The sequence below is a fragment of the Rhododendron vialii genome, chromosome 3a (genome assembly GCF_030253575.1).
Source record: "Rhododendron vialii isolate Sample 1 chromosome 3a, ASM3025357v1".
Lineage (NCBI taxonomy): Eukaryota > Viridiplantae > Streptophyta > Magnoliopsida > Ericales > Ericaceae > Rhododendron > Rhododendron vialii.
The window spans coordinates 28,086,389-28,109,690 of record NC_080559.1 but is presented as its reverse complement, the minus strand read 5'-3'; the positions used below and the strand labels follow the sequence as shown (position 1 = coordinate 28,109,690).

The following is a 23,302-nucleotide window of genomic DNA, read 5'->3' as shown; positions in this document are numbered from 1 at the left end:
ACTTTATATAATGAATATTTATTATATTCTGTTATTTCGGGGCACTATTATTGAGCCAAAAACTGGAAGTCTTAGGCGGTCACCTGGTGGGCTTATGCCTAGGGCTGGCTCTGCAAGGAGGACAAGTGGCGACGGTCGCCACTACAACGATTCCGAAAAATGCAATTAATATATTGAATTAAACTATTTTATCACCAAATTACATAAACCCACCACCCCTAAATTTTTCCAGTTTATTGTTTTATATAGAAAGCCTTTAATCCTCTAGTTTTTTTTTTTCTTTTCAAAAAAGAAGGCCTAAAAATATAGTCCAACACCAAATTCAATAGGCCAAGTAAAATATTATGAAATATGAGGTCTACATTAAAAAGAAATCAAACTTCACACTGTGTTTTTTATGCAAACTATGTAAAAAATGAAAGGGGAAAGAACCTAAAAGCAAACAAAAATAAAGAAAGCAATGTATCCACGGCTATGATTGAGAGGCGTCAAGATTTGCGAAAAAAATTTGAAAGTCGAGAAGGACACATATACATTGAAGAGAAAATCTTATTACGGAGGTGCTGTAAACAAGCTGTAACAGAGGTGCTGTAAATAATTATTTACAGCACTCAATCGTGACCGTCCTAAAGTGTTTTGGACAGTCAGGATGTTAATGAAATTTTTCAGGGGAAGAGTTAAACTATTCCCCGGAAAAGTTTTATTAAAATTCGGACAGTCCAGAATACTTTTGGACAGTTGTGATTAATTGGTACTGTAATCATGATGTTTACAGCACCTCCGTAAATAAGTACTATCTCACATACATTGAAAAAGACATTTGTAAAAGTTTTAATGCCGATTCTATCATCGATGTTTTTAACGGTATAAAGAATACATTAGTTTTGCACTGTATTTTCTTTCTATCAGCGAAAGAAAATTTCCATCATTATAAATGATAAAAGGTTTGCACTGTCATGATCTACTGTTGGAGGTAATCCATTCAAGTAATTAGAGATAATTTGAGAACTCTGTTCGAAATTTTCCATACCTTCTTTTATCGGATTACGAATGCTAATACACTTCCAACTGTCACCTCAAGTTACTCAAAACCATTTCCTTGCTTTTAAGTTTTAAGGTACTGATCACTGATCAGGGAGGAGGAGGAAGTCTGGGCTAGACTTTGGTCTTGGACTCTTGGCAGATGCAGGAGGCTAAAGAGGATTTTTTTTTTTTTTTTTTTGTGTGGTTCAAACGCTTAGGGTGTCCGGTTAGCTTACGTACACCTCAATTAATCCCCTCCCCGATTCATTTCAGGAAAGACCATTCACGTCAGAACTATGGAATTCACAAGAATTACTTTCTTGGGGCCTGATCTCCAAAATAGAACTCAGGTCAATTGTGAGGATAGCAAATTCATCAACTAACTGAACTAACCCTTGGGGCCAGAGGCTAAGATGATCTGCCACGACAGGAACTTTTGTTCGGATTCCAACTTAGTTTTAGTTTTAATTTTGTTTCTAATCATTATCCTACTTCTTTTTCCAATCATTACTCTATTTTTTTAATTATTATTTTCTCATCTTTCTCTATTTCTCTCCAATCATTACCCTTATCTTCAATCATTACTCTATTTCTATCTCCATCCACTACCAAAACTAAACTAAACTATACTCCCAACCAAACACTACCATAATTTTAAGATTTTCCCATGTCTAGTTGTTGGTAGATTGTGTTTTTGAGATTTCCCCTGTCTACTGTAGTTGGATGTATGCATATGTGTGGTCCACATGCATATATGCATCTATTTATACAGGGATAGATTCTCATTTGCAAATTGATTAGATCAACCACCAAGTTTGTTTGTTTTTCTTTTTCTTTTTTTTTTTGTCAATTGATAGAAGTGATTATTTTACATCAGATATGAAGTATAACGTACAAACCCGAGATACTACATCAATTGTGAGAGTCCACGAGATAATCAAGCTCAACAACTCTACAAATACAATAAATAAGTCCATTATAGGGTAGAAACAAATAAAGAAAGGAAAAACTCTCAGAGGGAAAAACACTCACACGCAGGTGGAGGGACTCGAACTCCTAACCTTCTAATGAGATTCAAGAGTCCTGACCAACTGAGCTAGCCTTAGTTGGCTGATCAACCACCAAGTTGAGAGGGTGCAGGGCAGGCTTGGCAGCTTACAAGCCAGGAATGAGCCTTGAATTTCTACGATAAAAGTGCAGAGGAGAACAGATATGCATACTGATACATGCGTTGGTATTTTTTGATCATCTCTTATGCCAAAAAGCAAATGTCTCCATCGGAATACCTTTAAAAAAAATTAAGACCCTTATCAATTCAGGCTTCCATCTTTGGGATAGGATCGATGGGAGTAGGATCCAGGACCACCAATGGCAGCACCTGTGGATCACATTAATGATTCTTCCCAAAAAAAAAAAAGGTTACAACAACTTATCTTGTGGAATTTCGGCTGGCCAACAATGTACATGTAGCTAAAACCACAACGGTTTTTTCCTTATATGGTTGAGCAAAGGCCGAAGAACCAGCCAGCCTAGCTAGCCTAGACTATGCGCTGCTTATTCACCGCGGTTTGGACCCCACACTTCCTCCCCCGGCCGCTTATGGATTGCATAAACTCTAAAAGGTTGGTTTTGTGGTTAAGGTCTATGACTTAGAGATCTTCTTCCTCCAAGTGCTATCTCAGTCGGTACGGGTTTTGTCTTGGCTTTAAATAGGCCCATAACTAGTGGACGATGAGATTGATCTCAGGATTAGTCGAAGGGTGCGTAAGTTGGCCCGGACACTTGAATTATCAAAAGCATCTAAGGATAGTGTTCTCAAGAATTGGACGGTGGGCGGGCCTATCACGAGCCACTTTAATGATTTGATTTTTTTTCCCTGAGGGTTTGGTGTTCCTAGCATACATCTCAAATATCTCTCAATCGGGTTATGTTTAGGCGGAGCAAGAGACTTGGTGATTGGTGGCAGCAATCTTGACAGGAAAAAAAAAAAAAAAAAATCGATCAGATTCTAAGGAACGTTTAATTCATATGAAAATTATTGATGACTTTTGTGGTACTTTCCTTGTTGTTTGGATAGAAATTAACCTTAACCGCAACTCATATATAATTGTTAGAACTTGTGGCTCGTATTAAGAAGTTCTAGAAAGAGGTCAGATGCCGGAGCGGAACGAGTGGGCGTACCCGATTTTGAAGAACCACGTATATTCTCTGTATTGATTTATTTACTGTTTTGATATTCGCATATCGTGTGTGTGTGTTTCGGTCCTACAATAACTCGGTGTAAAACAAGGATCGCGACAATTGGACACATGAGCGCAAATCATTTACCGCAATTTGTTTATCGTGCTTGTTGTAGTCATGTCAAACTTCAAGGCAGGTTGCCTTAGGTTTCATCGTGTCGCTCTTTTTCTATTCTTTTTTTTTGGGATTGGAGGTTTATTCGGTTGTTAACTTCAGGGCGCTGGAATTAGTCGAGGTTCCCATATGTTTCATGGTGTTTTTTTTTTTTTTTTCATGGATAAATGCTCCATTGTTTCATCTTTTTTTTTAGAACAAAATAATTTCATTGTAAAAAGTTGAAATCCAGCTCGACATTTTACTCCAAAGCCCAAGGTATTGGGGATCACCCTAAACAAGAATTGAAGGGAAAGAGATCTTTTATGAGTCTTATCCCACTTGGTAACTCTTGTCCTTCTTATGCGGGGAGGTTAGGGGTCGAGATCCGTTGTGAGCGTTTAGAATTCAAAAGTATGGATAGTTTTTAAAATTATCTGTGAATTAACCTACTAACAATCACGCTAACATCCACTAATGTATATAATATTGGAAAGAAAAAACGGGGGGGGGGGGGGGGTGTTGGGATCATTATAATCCAAAATTACAAACATCAGGTTTCATGGGCCGGATTACATCACTGACGCACACAAAGTAAACCAAAGAGGTAGCCCAGCCTCCTATATTTCACGAGGCCCAATGAAATCAGAAGTTGACGGCCCAACCCAATCCATAGGCAGGGGTTCATGAGTGTGAATTTTGAAGTAAATGGATGTACCAAAAAAAAAAAGAAGAAGTAAATGGGAAAAGTTTTGGAAAGGAAATTAAAATTTTAAAAATATGGAGAAAATAAAGGAACAATAAACAAAGCCGGTGTAGAAAGACTATTTATTTCTGTCTTCTCAAAAAATAAAGGGAGACAAAATATCAAAATTTATCTTCTCTACATTATTTCAAGTGGTTATCCGTTTCACTTAATTTAAAGTGGAATAAGTTGATTTTGTCTTTATTTAAATTTTTTTTTCATTTGTTAATTTTGTACAAAAATTTTGTAGATTATTGATTCATATTGACGAGAGAAATTGAAAAAGTAAAAAAACAAAAATTACTTTTATACCCACATATTTTGAGAAATAATCAATTTTTTTTATAAAAATATTTAAGTAAAAGTAAAAAAAAAATTATTTTTGAATTTCTCTATACAAGACGAATCAATAATCCAAAAAAATTTGGCACAAAACTAACAAGCCCGAAAAAATTAAATAAGAACTAAAAGTGCTAAAGATTAAGTGGAATAGGGCCAGAAGATTAAAGCGTGTGATTATGAGTTTCTGTCAATGCCGAGTGGGTACCACGGCACCCAACTGAAGTGGTGCCCGAGTGGACACATCCAAAAGTGTTTTGGACGGCTTAAATTAAAACACTCTCTCCTCTCTCCCCCACATTCTCTCTCCTTTTTCTCTCCTCAAATCCAAGCCGTCCAAAACTGAAATGAACGGCTAGGATATACCGAGCAAGCACCACCGGGTATGCGCTCAGCACTGAAAATTTTCTCGGGCCGGGGGCACTGAGGTGGAATACTGTTCGTGCAATTGGGGAGAAGACGGAGCGCGCCAAAGTGCCAAACCATATCACCCAATACAACACAAAAGACCCTTTTTTACTTCCCCCACCGCCAAAAGAATCAAAACCAATACTCCACGGCTCAACCCCACGACGGTGCCACGCCCTCCATGGGAAAACAGAAGCAACAGGTGATTTCCCGCTTCTTCGCTCCCAAACCCAAACTCCCCTCACCTTCAACTTCACCATCAGAATCACCATTACTCCCAAACCCGCCAACCCCTCCCCCTAAGATCACCGCCACTGTCACTTTCTCACCCTCCAAACGCCTCCGCAACTCCAACCTCACGTCCCCCACCTCCTCTCCCTCCAAAACCCCAAGACTTTCTTCACCCGATCCGTCCCTCCACCAAAAATTCCTCAACAAACTTCTAGAACCAACTGAAGACCTTGCAAGTAGTTCCCAAAAAAACCCACTTTCTAATCCCAAGTATACCCCACTGGAGCAACAAGTCGTGGACCTCAAAGAGAAATACCCAGATGTTCTTTTGATGGTTGAGGTTGGTTATAGGTACAGGTTTTTCGGTGGAGATGCCGAGAATGCGGCTAGGGTTTTGGGGATTTATGCCCACGTGGATCACAATTTCTTGACGGCCAGTGTGCCGACTTTTCGGTTGAATGTTCATGTAAGGAGGCTTGTGAGTGCTGGGTATAAGGTGGGTGTGGTGAAGCAGTCTGAGACAGCGGCAATTAAGGCCCATGGGTCGAACAGGTTGGGGCCTTTCTGTCGCGGGTTATCGGCATTGTACACCAAGGCCACGTTGGAGGCTGCAGAGGATGTTGGAGGTGGCGAAGAGGGGTGTGGGTCGAGCAGCAACTACTTGGTTTGTGTTGTTGAGAAAGGGGTGGGCGGTGAGAACGGGAAAGAGAGTGGGGTTGATGATGTGAGGATAGGGGTAGTTGGGGTTGAGATATCTACTGGGGATGTGGTTTATGGGGAGTTCAATGATAATTTGATGAGGGCTGGGCTTGAGGCTTTCATTTTGAGCTTGTCCCCTGCTGAATTACTCCTTGTGGAGCCTCTCTCTAAACAAACTGAGAAGGTAGCCTTTATTTGTAATGAGTTTCATTTCCTTCGAACAAGTTAAATAAATATATTCTCCTTCTGGTTGTTTTATAATGCTTCGCTCCATGGTTGAACTGAACCCCCATCCGTTTGTTGCTTGTGTGTAGGGTGCTGTGTAATATATCTTTCAAATAATTGAGTCATCTTTGTATAAATAGAAGAGATCAATATCACCTAGTGAATTGAACGAGGTAGGACAGTTGCTATCTTGCTTTGGGTAAATAAAAAAGAGAGCTTGCTAATGTAGTATGTGAAATGTGTGGAGCTACACCAAAGTCTATATTGTATGATAAAAACACCTTAGAGTTTAAATCAGACGTTGAACAGTTGTTGCTGGGTGTGGATGTCAGTGTTTAGGATTTTATCGAATGGCGATTGTGGAAAGTGGACTGGAGGTATATTAGGTACACAATGTAGCATACCCTCGTTTCTCCTCACAAATTTCTCTTCCGAGTCTACTACCTTTCTTCCCTTAAATGGCAGAAACGCCCTTCTTGTAATCTGGAATCTTACATATTACCTGAAGTACTAGTTTAAACTTCACTTCCGCTATACCCAAGTTTGCATTTTTTGGAAGATGATTTTTCATGCTTGTATTAGTCATCTGTTCTGGTTTGGATGACGACTGAGAGCTATTATCACAGTTGCTATTGGCATATGCTGGACCAGCCTCAAATGTCCGCGTGGAGCGTGCCTCAAGATATTGCTTCAATGAGGGTGGGGCACTTGCTGACGTGATGTCTTTATACGAGAATACTAGTGAAAATGGCTTGGGGGATCAGCAAGAGGAAGGAACAGAGGTGAGAGAGCGGGGAAATAGCCACATGGCAATTGAGGTATACTATGCGTTTTTCGTCTATGTACATACTGTCCTGAATTTTAGATCATTAAGTGGGTATGCCCTGCTCCTACGCTGTTACAGCATGCTGATATGCTACATTTTGAATAATAGTGAATTTCTTGGTTCATGCTTCATAGTAGTCCATGGAGCATTGTCCTCTTGCTCTGGCAATCCAGAAAACATGCACTTTAGTTATCATTTCTGCTTTATTGAGCTTGTGTTTGTTATTTGTGTTCGGCTGGTTTGTTTTCATTGTGCATGTTCTTTTTCAATCTCCATTTCTTGTTAACTATGCATTTTTTGCTTTAAGGGAATTATGGCCATGCCAGATTTCACTGTCCAAGCATTAGCTTTACTCATTCGTCATCTCAAACAATTTGGATTTGAGAGGATTCTTAGCCTGGGAGCTTCATTTCGGCCTTTCTCGGGGACCATGGAAATGACTCTTTCAGCCAATTCAATCCAACAACTAGAGGTAATTGACCCTTTTGACGAGGTCATTGAGCTATTATATGCTTGGAAAACATTACCTAGTGCCATTTTCAATCTGTACTCCTGATTTACAATGTGATAACATATCATTGACCTCAACAACTGGATCCCATTTATGCCAGCTTTGTGCCTGTCTCATTGTTTGTCAGCCTTGGAACAGTGCTAAGTGCATGGGAACAAATTGATAACATTCGTAATCAGGTTGGAAGCATAGGAACTTCCTTTGAGTTCAAATTTTTGTAGGAAGTTTAACATATATCTGTGGAATCAGTTTGCAATCTACTCCATTAGTTAAAGAGATCAATGACATTTTAGCTTCATTTCAAATTCTGTTTTTTTTTTTTTTCCCCTCATGTAACCTTTTCCTTGCTTTGTCTATTTATGACAATATATTTTGGGTTTAACCTGTTCAATTGTTTCAGCTTTTAAAGAATAACTCTGATGGATCTGAGTCTGGATCCTTGCTGCACTGTATGAATCACACACTTACTATATTTGGGTCAAGGCTTCTGAGGCACTGGGTATGAAGGTGCACTTGGTACTTATTTATTTTGTCTAATGCTTGTTTACATATTTCATGACATTGAGTTTGAGTTTTTGTGGTGGATGGTATAGGTGAGTCATCCTTTATGTGATCGGAACATGATCTTGGCTCGTCTTGATGCTGTTTCTGAGATTGCAGAGTCCGTGGGATCTTCATCTTCTAAAGCTTCATGGAGTTTGAGCAACATTGATGAGGGAGGCCATGATGTCACATTTGTGCAACCTGATTTTAGTTATTTGCTTTCTTCAGTTTTGACTGCCCTAGGAAGGTCACCTGATATTCAGCGTGGGATAACCAGAATCTTCCATCGAACAGCCACGGCATCTGAGGTAGCACGGCTTATCATCAAGCTTGGTTTTGCATGCTTTTATATGATCAGTTATTTGACTCCCTGAACACAATTTCGCCATATAGTTCAATTGGTCAATAGAATGTTATGAGCAGAGTGTTGTGCAATATATTTTTCAGCTCTTAATATAATGTTTGACGGACTGAAGACTGGCTAAATGGATAGTCCTTCATGCTATTCAGTGTTGATATGATCAGAAGGTGCTTGGATTCAGCACTATGTTAGAGAGACATTTTCTGAACTAGCTATTATTTTTACTTGTTTATTTCCATACTTTTGCTTCAAATCTTCTCATTTCTTTGGATCAAAACCGACTAGAATTAAATGCGAAGAGTGATGGTATATTTCTAATCTGAATTTTTTTAAACTAAGGACGTTTTATGAGCATGAAACAGCTGCTTATTGTTGTTCTATGCCATCGATTGTGCTTGGTTACCGTCTTCATGACTTGATGTTACAGTTTGTGGCAGTCATTCAAGCTCTCTTAGTAACTGGAAAACAACTTCAGCAACTTCACATTGAAGAAGAGGGCAAAAGTAAGAGTGTGTCGAGAAAAACTGTGCATTCCGTGTTGTTGAGAAAGTTGATTTTGACAGCTTCATCATCTAGTGTTATTAGCAATGCGGCTAAACTTCTGTCTGCCCTGAATAAAGAAGCTGCTGATCGAGGCGATCTTCTGAATTTATTCAACATTTCGAGTGGACGGTTCCCGGAGGTTTTATAAGCAACCTTGCTTTTGATTTCTGCTGCATGTAACCTTCACCCATTTCTCCTGATCATTGCTAAACAATCCTTGTGCAGGTTGCTGAAGCTGGAACAACAGTTCAATTGGCAAAAGAGAAATTGGATTCAATGATTGTTTTGTACCGCAAACAGCTTGGAATGCATAAATTAGAGTTCATGAGCGTGGCTGGCACAACGCATTTGATAGAGGTAGTTCCATGTAGAATATTCTTCCCAATTTAAGTTTTGAAATTTTCATTCTATTCCATTACACTTTTCTCCATGGTTTGCGGAGTCTGTTAGTTTAGGGAACTACTGTTTCTTTGCATCTTAATATGATGCCATGTCATTGATATTAAGGAATCTTTTAAGTTTGTTAAAGCACTGGTATTGCAGTGATATATTTTGTCGAGCATAACCTGTTTTGCTTGTTTAGTAGAGTTTGTCATATAAATGTTTAGTATTTACTTCTTGTTTGGCTTGTTTGGTGTCCTTATCATCTATTATCTGATCTCTACTCAACTGGCGTATGTGTGGCCTAACTATATGTAGCTTTAATGGCAGATGCCATCAGATGTCAAGGTACCATTAGACTGGGTGAAAGTAAATAGCACTAAGAAAACAATTCGCTATCACCCTCCGGAAGTATTGACTGCCCTGGACCATTTAACACTGGCACAAGAGGAGCTTGGTGTTGTCTGCCGAGGTGCCTGGGATGGCTTTCTTGAGGCCTTCGGTAAATATTATGGAGAGTTCCAATCTGCTGTTCAAGCACTATCTGCTTTGGACTGTCTGCATTCACTTGCTATACTTTCAAGAAATAAGGTTTATATATCGAAGGACCCTAAGAACTTTGATTGGTCATCTTGCGACTTCTGACTTTAAATTATCTCCTTAACTTTCTGTCGCAGAACTATATTCGTCCAGATTTTGTAAATGATGCTGAACCTGTTCAGATACATATCTCTGCTGGTCGTCATCCGGTATGTTAGCTGACATTGACTCGTGTCTTGTGTGCTAAAAATGAGAAACTTAAATTGTATGACTATTCCTCTTTTTATTCAAATCAATGCCTAGGAGGTTAAGTGCCCAACTACGTTAGATAATACTTCATGTGCGCAATATGAGGCCATCTCCTTGGACACCTGGGAGCTGGTAGGAGTATTTGCTGTGATAGTACCTTACGAAGGCTGTCACTTAATGTGTTTGGAAAATTGTTATTGTAGATTTTACTTGTACCAAATACCACTTCTTTCGTGAATAGCCTATTGCATTAGTGCTAACTTTATGAGTTTTTTTGCTTAAATTTATTTATGTTTATAAATCACGCCATAAACCACGGAATACACGTAAGTGTGGTCGGTCCTACAATACGCTTGGTTGTGGAGCACCCTAAACTTGCAGAAATGGTATGGTTTATTAGGTGTCTCTGACTTTACTCTTTCACTTCCCATTTAATTCTGTTGGATTGGTGGTCTAATGAATAATCTATGTACCCTATTGTCTTTGCAATTTCATTATTGGCCTAATAAGGCTTTGTGGATCGCATATTTAGATGGCTTAACATTACACTTTGATCCTGGCCAGGGATCTCTCTTTGATAACTACAGCTGTTGAATTGGTCAAATTGAAATTATCAAAAACTAGAAAAGGAGTATTATTTCCTTCTAGGTTTGCAGTGATTGTTAGTTCTGACTTCTGAATCAATGTGATCCCCTAGTTCATTGCTCACAAAAATCGTTTTTTACCAGGTTATGGAGACTATATTGCAAGATAATTTTGTCCCAAATGACACACATTTGCATGCAGCAGGAGAGTTCTGTCAGATAGTGACAGGGCCAAATATGGGAGGGAAGAGTTGCTATATTCGCCAAGTTGCTCTGATTGCCATAATGGCTCAGGTTGGTTTAATCCGCATTTTTCAGTTGGGCACAAACAGTTTACTTTCTCCCCTGCTAATGAAGAAGTCCATTGTTATTAGGCACAAGTTTGCTTGTCACTTCAATATGTGCGTAAGTTAGAATAAACCCCTTCTTAAAGTTAAGCACTCGTCCTGCTCCAATACTATTGAGAACTATCATGTTATGTTCAGAAATGGATGTATTCTGTACAACCAACTGTAAGGGTGGAAACTGTTATTCTGATTTGAAAAGTTATTGTTATTATTTTCTTTTGGCAAAACATTTTATAATAAATTTCTGGTCTCTGATCCCTCTAGGTTGGTTCCTTTGTCCCAGCGTCATCAGCAAAACTGCACGTGCTTGATGGCATCCACACACGAATGGGTGCTTCTGACAGTATCCAGCAAGGACGGAGCACATTTTTGGAAGAAATGAGCGAGGCATCCACCATAATCCATAATTGCACTCCCCAATCTCTAGTTATCATTGATGAGCTTGGGCGAGGCACTAGTACACATGATGGGGTTGCAATTGCTTATGCTACATTGCATCATCTTCTCGCACAGAAAAGATGCATGGTTCTATTTGTTACCCATTACCCAAAAATAGTCGACATCAAGAACGAATTTCCAGGCTCTGTGGGGGCATACCATGTTTCATACATGACATCACAGAGTGTAACAGATGTGATGGACTCAAATGATAAGAATGGTGATAAAATGGACCATCAAGATGTCACGTACCTTTATAAGCTTGTGCCTGGTGTTTCAGAGAGGAGTTTTGGATTTAAGGTTGCTCAGCTTGCACAGGTAAATTGCCATCTTCTCTCTCTCTGGGCCAATTGTTTGACCGCTCTAGACTAAAGCAGAAAGACTTCGAAATATTGGAATTTAAGAGCATATCCAATGCCATTTCTCTTGCCAAAGCCATTTTTGGGCAGAGGTTAAAGAAAAAGCACTCCAATGGCTTTGCCATTTCTTGTCCCAAATTTGGAAAGTCATTTCTTGACACATCAGCATCATTGTAGCTGTCTGTTGTGCAAATCTCCAGAAGATGGTCAAGGGATCCTACGGCCATTATGGGATAGGTGGAAAAATGACCTTGGCAGCCCAGAGTGTAATCGTGCCAAAATTTGTCAAAATGCCATTGTAGCATGCCAAAATGAGACTTTAGCTTTGAAAGAAATGATGAATTTGAGGAATGGATATTGGTTCTTTCAAACAATTGAAAAAAATAGAGCTCTTTGGCCAGCCATCCACACTCGTCCAATCTGTACTTCAACGAGTTAAACGATGCCAAACCAAATTTGAAGTTGCTTCTAAACCTATGTGCTTAGTTATCGTATTCAATAAATTTGTGCTAAATTTGCTTCATTTTGCAGCTACCTCCTTCGTGTATTCGTCGAGCTATTGTCATGGCTACAAAGTTGGAGGTAGCAGTAGGCAAACGAGAGGAAAGTAGACTGGCACTGAAGACACGGGACAAGAATGCAGAAACACAAGAGAACGTCTTGAAATCTCAAGATTGTCCGCTTGCGCAAGGCTTTGAGATAGAAGAATTGACTGACAATTACAGGGTGTTTTTCGAAAACATCAACTCTGCTTTGGGGGACTGTGACCTAGCAAATTCCTTCCAGTTTCTGAAACGTGCTAGAAGCATTGGAATGGAGTTGATCAATGAGTACAAGACCATTTAAAAGTGTGGTATTCTCTGCTGCAATTTTTGTATTGTGTTCTTCTCAATCTTTCCCTTGCAAAGGGCAAAGACAGTTGGCGAATTTTCCTATAGCAGCACGAATACTGCCTATCAAATTGATTGGATAAGCTGCAAATTTTGTAATTAGTCATGTGCAGATGTCGACACAAGTGAGTCTGGAAGTGGCAAGCCATAGCAAGATCTTGTTTTTGAGGAGGGTAGAAATTCCTATGTATTTTCACTTTAGAGTTGTGTAAGTTATGCTCTGTATTGTACAGTTCCAAGAATGAAATGAGTGGAATTTCACAGTAACGATGGCCATGTCATCTGCCATATGATGTTAGGAACTCGTAAGATCCAATATGCCTCTTCTTTTGCTTTGTTGCACAAAGAAAACAAGAATGATAAGAGTTGACATAGTATGAAACATTCAATTTTATATTTGGCTACCCGAGTTATTTGATATCCTAGATCGTCAGCTTTTCAAAAAGAAAATTTTCATTTCCTTGTACACTACATTTCTCAAAACAAGCCATAAATCCAAGGACGTTACAATCTTTACAGCTTCAAATGAAGCATCAGATAACTTGTTAACTTTATCTACATGTTGCTTAAATTCATATCAAATGAGATATTATCAAGTCCAATATCTAGACCAAAAAAAAAATGATCTGTTTACACTGGCAATCAAGACCAAAATCGCGTGCGCCTCCGGAAGTTGAATGCCACATGCCCAATCGGTATCTGATGAGACTACCCTAAGGAAGATACAACTGAGCCCTCCGGAGGGCGTGCAAGTCTCCGACGCAAGTCAAGATGAATGCCACATGCCCAATCGGTATCTGATGAGACTACCGTATGGTAGATACAACTGAGCCCTCTGGAGGGCATACAAGTCTACGACACAAGTCAATGCAATAACTGACTGACAGTTGTATGCCAAAATCAGCTCAAGCAACTCAAGTTCCAGATTCAGACCCTGGATTAGTCTTTGGACAAATACCATTCGAGCTTCATTCCACGCCAGCCTATAATGATCCCAGAGATGAAAACAATCACTGCATTCAACCTGTCACACACAATGTAGCACGGACACGGACACCGCAATTTTTAAAAAATGGAGATACGGACACGGCGGGGGACACACCACGTGTATAAATAAATATATGTACATATATGTACACACACACACACACACACACACACACATATATATATATATATATATATATATATATATATTATGAACCATTGTATATGAATAATTTCACAAATTGTATAAATTTTTTTCAAAGAGAAAATTACAGTTTAACCCAAATATTTTGAATAATTTCATATTAACCCCCAAAAATTTAAAAAAATATTACATTTTGACCCCTAGCCGTATCCCCGGCGTGTCCCCAGCCGTGTCCCCTATCAAAAAAATAATAAAAATTATTGGACACACCACGTCACGTGTCCAATACGTGGACACGGCGCCCTTTTGGGGTATCGGTGCTACATAGGTTATACGGTCTTGAGTAGAACTCAACCCCAAAATCTAGCTATTGAAGTGAGGGTGCCCTCACTCTTATATTCTTCATATTACTTTGGTATCCAAACGATGTGGGACTTCTCTTCACACAACCACCTGTTGAATTCTCTTGTGATCGCATCTTGTCCTACAACCTCCTCTGCCATCTCTCTGGAACGGTTAGATGCGTGTCTGATTCTTTTCCAAGTGACCATTCTGTGCGCACAGAAAATATGTAATGAAAGCAATCAGTATGGAAGGGTCATTCTTAGCTATAAGAAGAAAAGCCAAAATGCGTGTCATATAAAACAATCCAACATGGAGCTATAGAAAATGTACAGTATCATACATCCAAAAAATTGAGCGACGCCCATTTTCTTTTCCTTTTTGGGATGAATATCTTAGGCTCATGCCCCTGGTTCGTGCAATTGCTCATCCCACACGTGCAGGTCACCAAACTCATGACCTACACTTGATGAGGCATGTCTCAGCCCAGCGTAGCACTCTGCTAATTCTTTGGGACTAACCCAAGCTACTTAACTCAGACTTTTAAGAGTTGAACATAACAAGTAAATAAAACTTTATTGATTACAAACACTTTGTACTCTAAATTTGTGTACAAACAACACACACTATCACTCACAAAGGATGACTCTCTCTCGCACAAGAGTTAGTTCACACAACTAGGAAGACACAAACTTTGGACACCTTACTAAGTCTCTCTCGCACGAGGCTTTTTTTTTTGAACGGCAAATTTTTTTTTTTTTATTAATCTTTGAAGATAACAAAGACTAACAGGAACAAGGAGCAAGGCAACAAAAGTGCCCGGTCCGAAACTCAAATGCTAGAGTCAGTACACACAACTCTCTCACACAAGAGTTAGTACACACAACTAGTTACGTGCACCACTTTCTTACACTAGAACAAGAAAAAGAGAGATCAAGAGCATAGAGTGAAAGTAGTTTTTACACTTTCCCGCGGTCATATACTTTCACTTGCATCCTCCAACAGAGTTTCAAGCACATTGCCATATCCGCTTTGGTGCAAAGCCAGCAGCTCTAGAATCCAGTAGATAACCTCTGTATATGGATTACAACGATCTCCTGACGTAAATTTTTCAGCCACATTGTTGACCTCTATCACACTGCCCCCTGGAGTCTTCTTCATGCTCTTACTTCTCATGAGTTTCCTCATCCTCGACACGCCATTCCATCTCCCAAGTTTTGCGTATATGTTCGAAAGCAAGACAAAGTTCCCTGCATCATCAGGTTCAAGCTCTAGAAGTTGCTCCATTGCTATAACAGCTACTTCAAGATCACTATGAGTTCTACAACAACTCAACAGAGAACCCCAAATCGCTGAATCGGGTTCCATTGGCATGTTCTTTATGGTTTCAAGTGCTCGATCAATGTGCCCTGCTCGACCAAGGAGATCAACCAAACAACCATAGTGTTCAATCCCTGGCTCTATGTTATAATCTTTTCTCATAGAATCAAAGTACTTTAATCCCTCGTCCAAAAATCCTGCATGTGTGCAAGCTGATAAAAGTCCAACAAAAGTGATCTCATTTGGTTCAACTTTTGCCCTCTGCATCTCTTGAAATAGCACAATTGCTTCACGAGCTTTTCCATGATTTGCTAATCCTCCAATCATTGTACTCCAAGAGATCACGTCTCTTTCTAGCATTTCATCAAACAGCTGCCACGCTTGGCTTACGCTTCCACATTTTGCATACATTTCAATCAGAGAATTACAAAGACAGGTTATGTGCAAAAACCCATTTTTCTCTGCATAGAAGTGAATCCATTTCCCAAGCTCAAGAGCTCCCAACTGTGCACATGCCGGCAAAACTGCAATCAAGCTGACCCAATCAGGCTCAACTCCTTCCATTTGCATTCTCCGGAAAACATCCAATGCCTCGGCATCAAACCCATTTCGCGTATACCCAGAAATCATTGCCGTCCAAGTGACGATTGTCTTCTCTGGCATCTCCTCAAACATTGCTCTAGCTCTTCTCACCTGGCCCAATTTAATATGCCCAGTAATGAGACTGTTCCATGATATTACATCCCTCCCGCTCATTTCCTCAAACATCTTGTGTGCATCACTTAAATTGTCACACCTTATATACATATCCAACAATGAATTTTCAATCACCGTATTGGACTTCCACCCAAATTTACAAGCGTGCACATGAACTTGCTTACCCAGGTCAAGACACAAAAGACCTCCACAGGACTTGATCACAAATGGGTACGTGAATTTGTCAGGAAAAATCGGGTCTTTACCTTGTGGGTCTCCGTCTCTTAACATCTGCTTGTAAACATTGATTGTGGATATATACAAGTGGCTATGAGTATAAGCTCTAATCATGGCATTGTACAAGTAACTATTTGGCTCAACCACCTGTTTGAAGAGCAAAGTTGCATACTCTATTTCTCCATTCTTATCACATATATCCACCATTTTTGTCATCAAGAAGCTGCTTTGTGCCAGTGAGAACTTGACAATTTGGGCATGTACTTTCTTCAATCTTACTATGCCAACCCACTTCTGCAATAAAGGTGCAAACATATCTTCCAGCCCTCTGATCGTCAAGACAACCATTTTCCCAGCCATCAATAATCTATGTCGTTGACATTGATCCCTCTTTGATTGCTGTTATAGAATTAGTCTTCCAGCTACTTTAATTAATCTGGTTTTTTCTAGATTTTGTTTTTGGGAAATAACCCTCTATTTATTCTTGAAAATCCTTCTAGCCACAAGTGTAAAAGACTCTTTTTTGTCATAAATACTTTTCAGATAAGTATTATGCAAAATTGATTCTAGTACAGTTGCATTAAGTTTCTAAACCACACGAGCAAAGGAACCCTTGGAATTTGAGTTTTGACCGAACAACTACATATGGAAAGTGGCCACAGTGATTGAAACCTGAAAGTGAAGAAAGATTACGCAGTCAAAATTGCTAACTCGGTCTCAAAGATTAATGCTCCAAATTTCATTGATGAGTGAACGACAAAGATTGACAAAACTCCCGAGAGTTTCTTCAAAAAATCAGTTAATTGATCAACGTAAGCAAGTTCATGCTGCTTTAGCGAGAATTGTACTTATAGCAAATGGGCGGGTTTGGTCGGGTTTTTACAGGTTGTGGGTTGAATGTGGGTGGGTCGAATACGGATCAATAGTAAGTGGATTGAAACGCGTCGGATCGAATATGGGTCAAGCTATACCCAAACCCGGCCCGGCCCATTTTCCTTCATTCTTCCCCCTTTTCATTTCCAGATGAAATTAGATTGTTAAATAGAAACTCTAATCATTGACCAATACAGAATGATAGCAGTTTCGTGAAAAGAATTACGTCCAAATAGTAGTTTCTTTACATAAATAATATACGAACAAAAGACATATACACACAAAGAATAAGAATTAAGAAACTGGATCAATGCAAATTGCAAAACCATTTCTTTGGGAAGCAAGGAAGACTAACGAAAATGCTGAGTACGAATAAATCGGAGAACAATAGGTCGAATTGAAAACTAACGACAATGACGCTGAAGGCGGCGGAGTTGCCGTCGATGACGGGGGACATAGGATTGAGGAAGAAACTGAAAAAGGTCGGGGAGGAAGCGGAGGAGGTGATCAAGGAAGTTATCGAGAAGGTGGAGAGAGAGGTTGAGTCGGCGGCGAGCTTCGGGGTGTGGGGCACAGGCGGAGGCGGGGCGAATCGAGGTGGTTGGGGTTGTGTTGCTGAAATCAGTGGGTTTAACCCAATTAAAAATCATACGTATTTGAATACGGGTGGACTTGGGCAGATTATATATGGATGAATTTAGATGGGTTCTTAAAGTTGGATTCAAATTGTCCACTTTTAAGTACCTATATACATAAATAATTAATTATTAATAATATTAAAAAACAATTATATAAAAAATAAAATTCTGGTGTTGGGTTATTTTGATAACTCTAACTTTTAATTCTGAGCCCCCTTATAACATCTTCAATCCTTACCAATTTTATTATCTATATCTAAAATTTGAGTGAAAAATCTGAAAACTCATCTCCAATGCATATTCATTTTCCTACCCATTTTATTTTGAGTTTTACCTTTTTCCTCACCCAAATTTGGAGAGACCCAAATTTATATCTATTTTTCTCAAACTCTTATTTCACTGTCATTAAACAAGTATGTTACTTATTAATTAACTTTCATTAATTACAAATGTATCACTTATTAATTATAAATGTGTCATTTAGTAATAGATATGGGTAAACTAAGACTTGGAGATGTCTTATACAAATTAAGCTTTTGACTCAAATCTCTACCCAAATATTGGTGAAGAAAAGGGTCACGACCAGTGAAACTCTTAGGGGTGGTTTGGCATTTTAATTAAGTTAGAAAGCTTTTTTGTCATTATTAAAAAAAATTGTATTTGTTAATTTTTTTCAAATTTTTAAAAATTATTGATTATTCATACAAATCTAAAAAGTAAAAAATATGATTAAAAATTAATTTTATGAATAAAGATAAAAAAAAAAGTCATAAACCAAAAAATTCGTTTTTATTAAAAAAAAAATTATGATTGTACAGTAATTTTTTACTTTTTAAATTCCTTTCAAAAAAAATTAACGAAAAGTTAATAAATGCAGATTTTTTTTAAATAATAACAAAAAAGCTTTCTACTTAATTAAAATGCAAATGGATAATCTCATGACTATCCATCCCACCCTCCCCTAGGAATATATAGAGTATATATATACGTAAATCAGTCTCCGAGATATGGATAGAGAGATTGATGACATTGTAGCATAATGGTTTTCCGATGACAGGAATGAAACGATCGCAGGTACCCATTTCAATTTGGTCTTTTCCTTTCTCTTTAAGAACTCCTATCCCTACCTATACGTATATGCTAATCTCTATTTACAAACATGGAGTCCAATCTGTACGTTTGCAAGCAATTTTTGTGGGTGCCGTCGAAGTTAATGCAATTTTTATTTTTAGTCAAGAATCCTGAGGAGTTAGATTTTCCTGCCGCTCGTCACTGAATTGGTTTCAAGAACAAGCTCTATTTATAAGTTTTTGTGAACCCACGTAGATCTAAATTCCTGCTTACCTCTATCTGAAATGGTCGATAATGGATTTGTACTCTGCGGTGGCGGACGCATGATTTGTACTTAGCGGCGGCCTGAATCACGTGTATGTCGGTATTGATATCGAAAATGTATATATCATTAAGTATGCATCAGTAATTACAAGGTATGAGGTAGAGATTATGCTTGTATACGTTGGTGTCATTTGAATTTATAAACAAAACAAAACAATGGTTGATAACTGAGAATTTTAGGGAGTTTTTTCTATGCATATATGAGAAGTTTTGGAATTTTTTGCGCCTAAGGGATCTGCGGGGGCCAATCCCAATTTTTTTTTCCAAATTTATCCTAAAAAACTAGTATAATAAGTTAAAACATTTATAACCGTGCGGGGGCCGGGCACCCCCTTGTGTCAGCCCCTGAACACTCATCTCTTAAATTTCGTGTATTTCAAATAATTGTTCAGCTTATGGAAATCCACTGCACAATGATGTGTTTATCATTGAGAATCTGTCATGAAGACTGCTAAGATGTTGGTAACGAAACCTTGACAAGATGTGATGGAGAATAAGTTTATCTTGTTGAAGTAAAAGCACAGGTTGAACAATTAACTGGAAGCACTATATGTAGGCTTTGGTCTGGTGTTTGAATAAATCTAATATGTAGATCTCAACACTTAATTGCACACCTAAATTACTTTCGTGTCTATATTTTAAGATGATGAGTGAGGAAAATGTATTGTTTGAACCACTTAGGTTGTTGAATGTCAATGCGTCACTCCCTTTATCGGATTTCTAGTGTATTCAGGAAATGTTATTCAATGAACTGAGATAATGTTCTTTTCTTCTGTGTAGGATACTCTCATACTCCATTTTGGTATTTTCGAACAGTGGCATGTTTGAGCCTTAGGAATGGATTTGTAGTTGTAGTCTTGCAGATATATCTTGCTTTAGGACATTGGTGCTTGCCATTTAGAAACGTATGTACGACGTAGCTTAGATGACTTTGAAATAGTCTAGCTGCAAGGTGGGAATTGGTCTAGCTGCAAGGTTATTCATCTTGTGCTTAACAACTCACCTGTTTTTTCTGCCTCTTCTAACAGAACGTTGTTGTTCCTTGTGCTTTACTTTTGGGATAAGTTTTGCACCTAATAGTCTTAAATGGTAGTTATGCTGATCCGAAAGTAATTATGAATACACAAACCTTGCACTTTTTATATTCGAAGCGTGATTCTAAATCTGTTAATTTTGTTATATGTTTGTCATCGTTTGGAAGATTTAGTTAATTTATTTGAATGTTTTGAAGTTTTCAAATTTTCCTCAACCATTTCAGCTGATCTCATTTTATTGTTCTATCGATGTAACATTATCTCTCGTATCACTTGGTACTTGTTTCCATGAAAGGTGGTCTTTCTTCTATGTTTAGAGTGTTTACTTGTTTGCTTACTTTTGAATGCAGCACTCCAGTTTTTATTTAGCAATCATAGCTTTCATAATGCAGGTACGATGAGGAAACCCAAAGCTTCATATAGTTCCAGAATGAACTCGTACTCCAACTTTGAAGTCAGGGCTCCAATGGAGGAGCCTGTTGTTGAACATGTCCCTGAATCTTCTCCTAAGAGTGATAGTGATGACAGTGAGGAGTCTGAAGAAGACCCAGAAGAGGAATGTGAAGAGGATGCAGAAGAGGAACTTGAAGAAGATCAGGAAACGGGCTCTGAAGAAGAAGACCCAGAGGAGGAATCAAGTGTTGAACCATTTGAAGAGTCAGCTGAGGAACCTGCGGAGTCCGTTTCACCAGATGAGGACGCTTTGAAAGAGATAATATTGAAACCGTCTTCTCTTGGTGAGATCGATGGAGATGATCACCCATCAGGAGACTACCAATCAAGAGAAAACAAGAGGTCACTGGACGTGACAAGTGATTTGGAGCTGTGTCAAGTCATTCAAAATAAGTTCAGACAGGAGGAAGCATGCAAAGCAGAATCAGATGCTGATAAACAGCAGGAGGATACTGGAAGTTCTGGAAAACGAAGGCGTAGTAGATGGGATGAAAATGATGGGAAAACTGAAGAAGGCAACGAGACCAGTAAAAGAAGGAAAACCAGGTGGGCTAGTAAGGTAACAGATTTAAAAATGCTTGGCCCTATTCAACTTCCCAATTTTGTCACAGGGTTGGTTGGAAACAATATGGATCCAAAAATTCAGAAGTTGAAACTTAGACTGTCAGAGTTAAACAGCAAGCTGCTCAGTTCAGAGCTTCATGACGACAGGCCGGAGGAGAAAAGGTCCCCTTCTCCCGAGCCGAAGTACAATAACCTTGGTATAAGAACAAATACGCGAGAAGCGAGGCTTCGCGAGAAGCTAGAAGGAGAACGCCGAAGGGTCATTTTAAAGTTGGTTAAGGAGAACCCAATCTTCAATGCTCTTCCCGATTACAAGCCTCCGAAGCTCTTCAAGAAACTTTACATACCGGTGAAAGAATATCCTACTTATAATTTTATTGGTCTTATAATTGGCCCAAGGGGGAACACACAAAAGAAGCTGGAGAAGGAAACTGGAGCTAGGATTCTACTGCGGGGTAAGGGGTCTGCAAGAGGACCTGATAAAAATAATTCTGAATCTGACAATGAAGACTTGCATGTCCATATAGAAGCAGATAACCAGCATTCTCTTGATGCAGCTGTCGAAATGGTTGAGAAACTGCTAATTCCAGTAGACGAGGGTATGAATGACCACAAGCGTGCCCAGTTGAAGGAGCTTGCGGAACTGAATGGTAGTGCATGCAGGGTATGCAAGGAGGTAGGGCATAAAGGCTATGCTTGTCCCCACCAGCAATCTACTTTCAAAATGGTGATCACATGTGCAACATGTGGAAGCTTTTCTCATCCCTCGTCGAGTTGTCCGTATTCGACTGCAAACACAAAAGGCAAACCCGACAGAGAAACCAGTGATGCAGACCTCTATGTGGGCTATCTTCCTCAAGCTGTTGATGAAAATCGGTTGAGAGAATTGTTTTGCCCGTTTGGTAAGATCAGTGAGGTGAAAGTTATTATGGATCGAAATACCGGTCTAAGTAAAGGTTACGGTTTTGTTAAATTTGAAAGCTCCATTGATGCTGCCATGGCTGTGACCCATATGCATGGGCTAAAAATGGAAGGGAAGGTGCTAGCAGTAAGAGTGGCGGGTCGGCCATCGCCACAGGGAGGATTGGGCCACCTTCCTATGTACCCTGGACCACCTGCGGCTATTTGTGTTAATAATGTCCCGAGCCATTTGAACCACCTTCCTATGTACCCTGGACCAATTGCAGCTATTTCTGCTAATGCCCTAAGCTTGAGAGCTTTGCCTGAACCACCTGGATATATGCTGCCTGAAGCACAATCCTCCTTCCAAATAAACGAGGGATTAGGGTTACCTTCTTCCTCTCTCTCGTTAGGATCCCACAATCAGCTTGTTGAAAGTAAGGGAATGGATATCCTTCCGTCTGTTTTCTTGAGTGCTGCAGGTTCACGACTTACAAGCAACTTTGATTCATTGTACAGATATCCAAACCAAATCCCATTCTCATCCCCTGGTTTGACATCACTATTTCCTGGCAATCGGGATTATTCTGGTTCCCAATTTCTGTCGTACTCTTCTACGCCGACATTGAAACCATCTCCACAATATTATTTCAGTCACACACCTGGGAGTTCCTGAATTCCTTCATGAGAAATGGGGCAAGTGAGACCTCGGTGCTTGCAAAATGATGGCACAAGACTACATTGTGCATCGGGTGGTTTTTCCATTGGTGTCCGCCTTATTATTTTCTTTGATATGGATTGTTGTGCCCAGATGTGTATCAGTTTCTTCTTGCAGTGGCTCTAGATTTGGTGTTTCATCTTCTTTTTGCAGTACCTTCGGTGATGTCCTTCTGAATTGCCTCAGAAATTATAAGTGCACTATGATAGGCTGGTTATTAACAATTTACTATCCCTAAATTTGTTCATTTTTGTTTTTGGCCAACACTTACCCTGGAGAAGTTGATTTCTACATTGCATTTCCATGTCCTTTAGGTATGTAAACAGAAGCCAGGAAAACAATTTATCCAAAGACTTGGCACAGCTATGAAGTACTGCCCGAGGGTTTATACTAGAATCAAATGATATTATTTGCCAGATTAAAA

General features: G+C 39.2%; 3 protein-coding genes across 9 annotated transcripts; 2 read left to right on the top strand and 1 right to left on the bottom strand.

Moving 5' to 3' along the window:
* Positions 1-4,921: 4,921 nt before the first annotated feature.
* On the top strand, positions 4,922-12,843 carry LOC131319567 (DNA mismatch repair protein MSH3). Of its 2 annotated transcripts, XM_058349882.1 has the most exons (12): positions 4,923-5,963; positions 6,631-6,822; positions 7,138-7,302; positions 7,742-7,840; positions 7,935-8,192; positions 8,673-8,927; positions 9,014-9,145; positions 9,500-9,760; positions 9,847-9,918; positions 10,687-10,836; positions 11,154-11,645; positions 12,218-12,843. In XM_058349882.1, the coding sequence occupies exons 1-12, from the start codon at positions 5,031-5,033 to the stop codon at positions 12,530-12,532; spliced, it is 3,324 nt and encodes a 1,107-aa protein (XP_058205865.1). In that variant the 5' UTR covers positions 4,923-5,030; the 3' UTR covers positions 12,533-12,843. The 2 variants fall into 2 exon arrangements, with proteins under 2 accessions (XP_058205866.1, XP_058205865.1); XM_058349883.1 differs by lacking the exon at positions 7,138-7,302 and having other exon boundaries at positions 4,922-5,963.
* Positions 12,844-12,951: 108 nt separating this feature from the next.
* Positions 12,952-17,825, bottom strand: LOC131319571 (pentatricopeptide repeat-containing protein At2g20540-like). Of its 2 annotated transcripts, XM_058349894.1 has the most exons (4): positions 17,586-17,825; positions 15,014-16,975; positions 14,159-14,260; positions 12,952-13,600 (listed from the first exon to the last, which is right to left on the bottom strand). In XM_058349894.1, the coding sequence occupies exon 2, from the start codon at positions 16,661-16,663 to the stop codon at positions 15,026-15,028; it is 1,638 nt and encodes a 545-aa protein (XP_058205877.1). In that variant the 5' UTR covers positions 16,664-16,975; positions 17,586-17,825; the 3' UTR covers positions 12,952-13,600; positions 14,159-14,260; positions 15,014-15,025. The 2 variants fall into 2 exon arrangements, with proteins under 2 accessions (XP_058205877.1, XP_058205875.1); XM_058349892.1 differs by having other exon boundaries at positions 15,014-17,825.
* A 958-nt stretch (positions 17,826-18,783) lies between these two features.
* On the top strand, positions 18,784-23,125 carry LOC131319568 (splicing factor-like protein 1). Of its 5 annotated transcripts, none has more exons than XM_058349887.1 (3): positions 18,791-18,888; positions 19,990-20,114; positions 20,636-23,125. In XM_058349887.1, the coding sequence occupies exon 3, from the start codon at positions 20,641-20,643 to the stop codon at positions 22,834-22,836; it is 2,196 nt and encodes a 731-aa protein (XP_058205870.1). In that variant the 5' UTR covers positions 18,791-18,888; positions 19,990-20,114; positions 20,636-20,640; the 3' UTR covers positions 22,837-23,125. The 5 variants fall into 5 exon arrangements, with proteins under 5 accessions (XP_058205867.1, XP_058205869.1, XP_058205870.1 ...); XM_058349885.1 differs by having other exon boundaries at positions 19,990-20,161; XM_058349884.1 differs by lacking the exon at positions 19,990-20,114 and having other exon boundaries at positions 18,784-18,888.
* The last annotated feature ends 177 nt before the right edge of the window (positions 23,126-23,302 follow it).

Coding starts and splice junctions, on each gene's coding strand:
- LOC131319568 (XM_058349884.1), top strand. CDS start 20,641: ATGAGGAAACCCAAAGCTTCATATAGTTCCAGAATGAACTCGTACTCC.
- LOC131319571 (XM_058349892.1), bottom strand. CDS start 16,663: ATGGCTGGGAAAATGGTTGTCTTGACGATCAGAGGGCTGGAAGATATG.
- LOC131319567 (XM_058349882.1), top strand. CDS start 5,031: ATGGGAAAACAGAAGCAACAGGTGATTTCCCGCTTCTTCGCTCCCAAA. Junction 7,303..7,741: donor ATTCAATCCAACAACTAGAG/GTAATTGACCCT, acceptor CAATTGTTTCAG/CTTTTAAAGAATAACTCTGA. Junction 8,193..8,672: donor GAACAGCCACGGCATCTGAG/GTAGCACGGCTT, acceptor TTGATGTTACAG/TTTGTGGCAGTCATTCAAGC.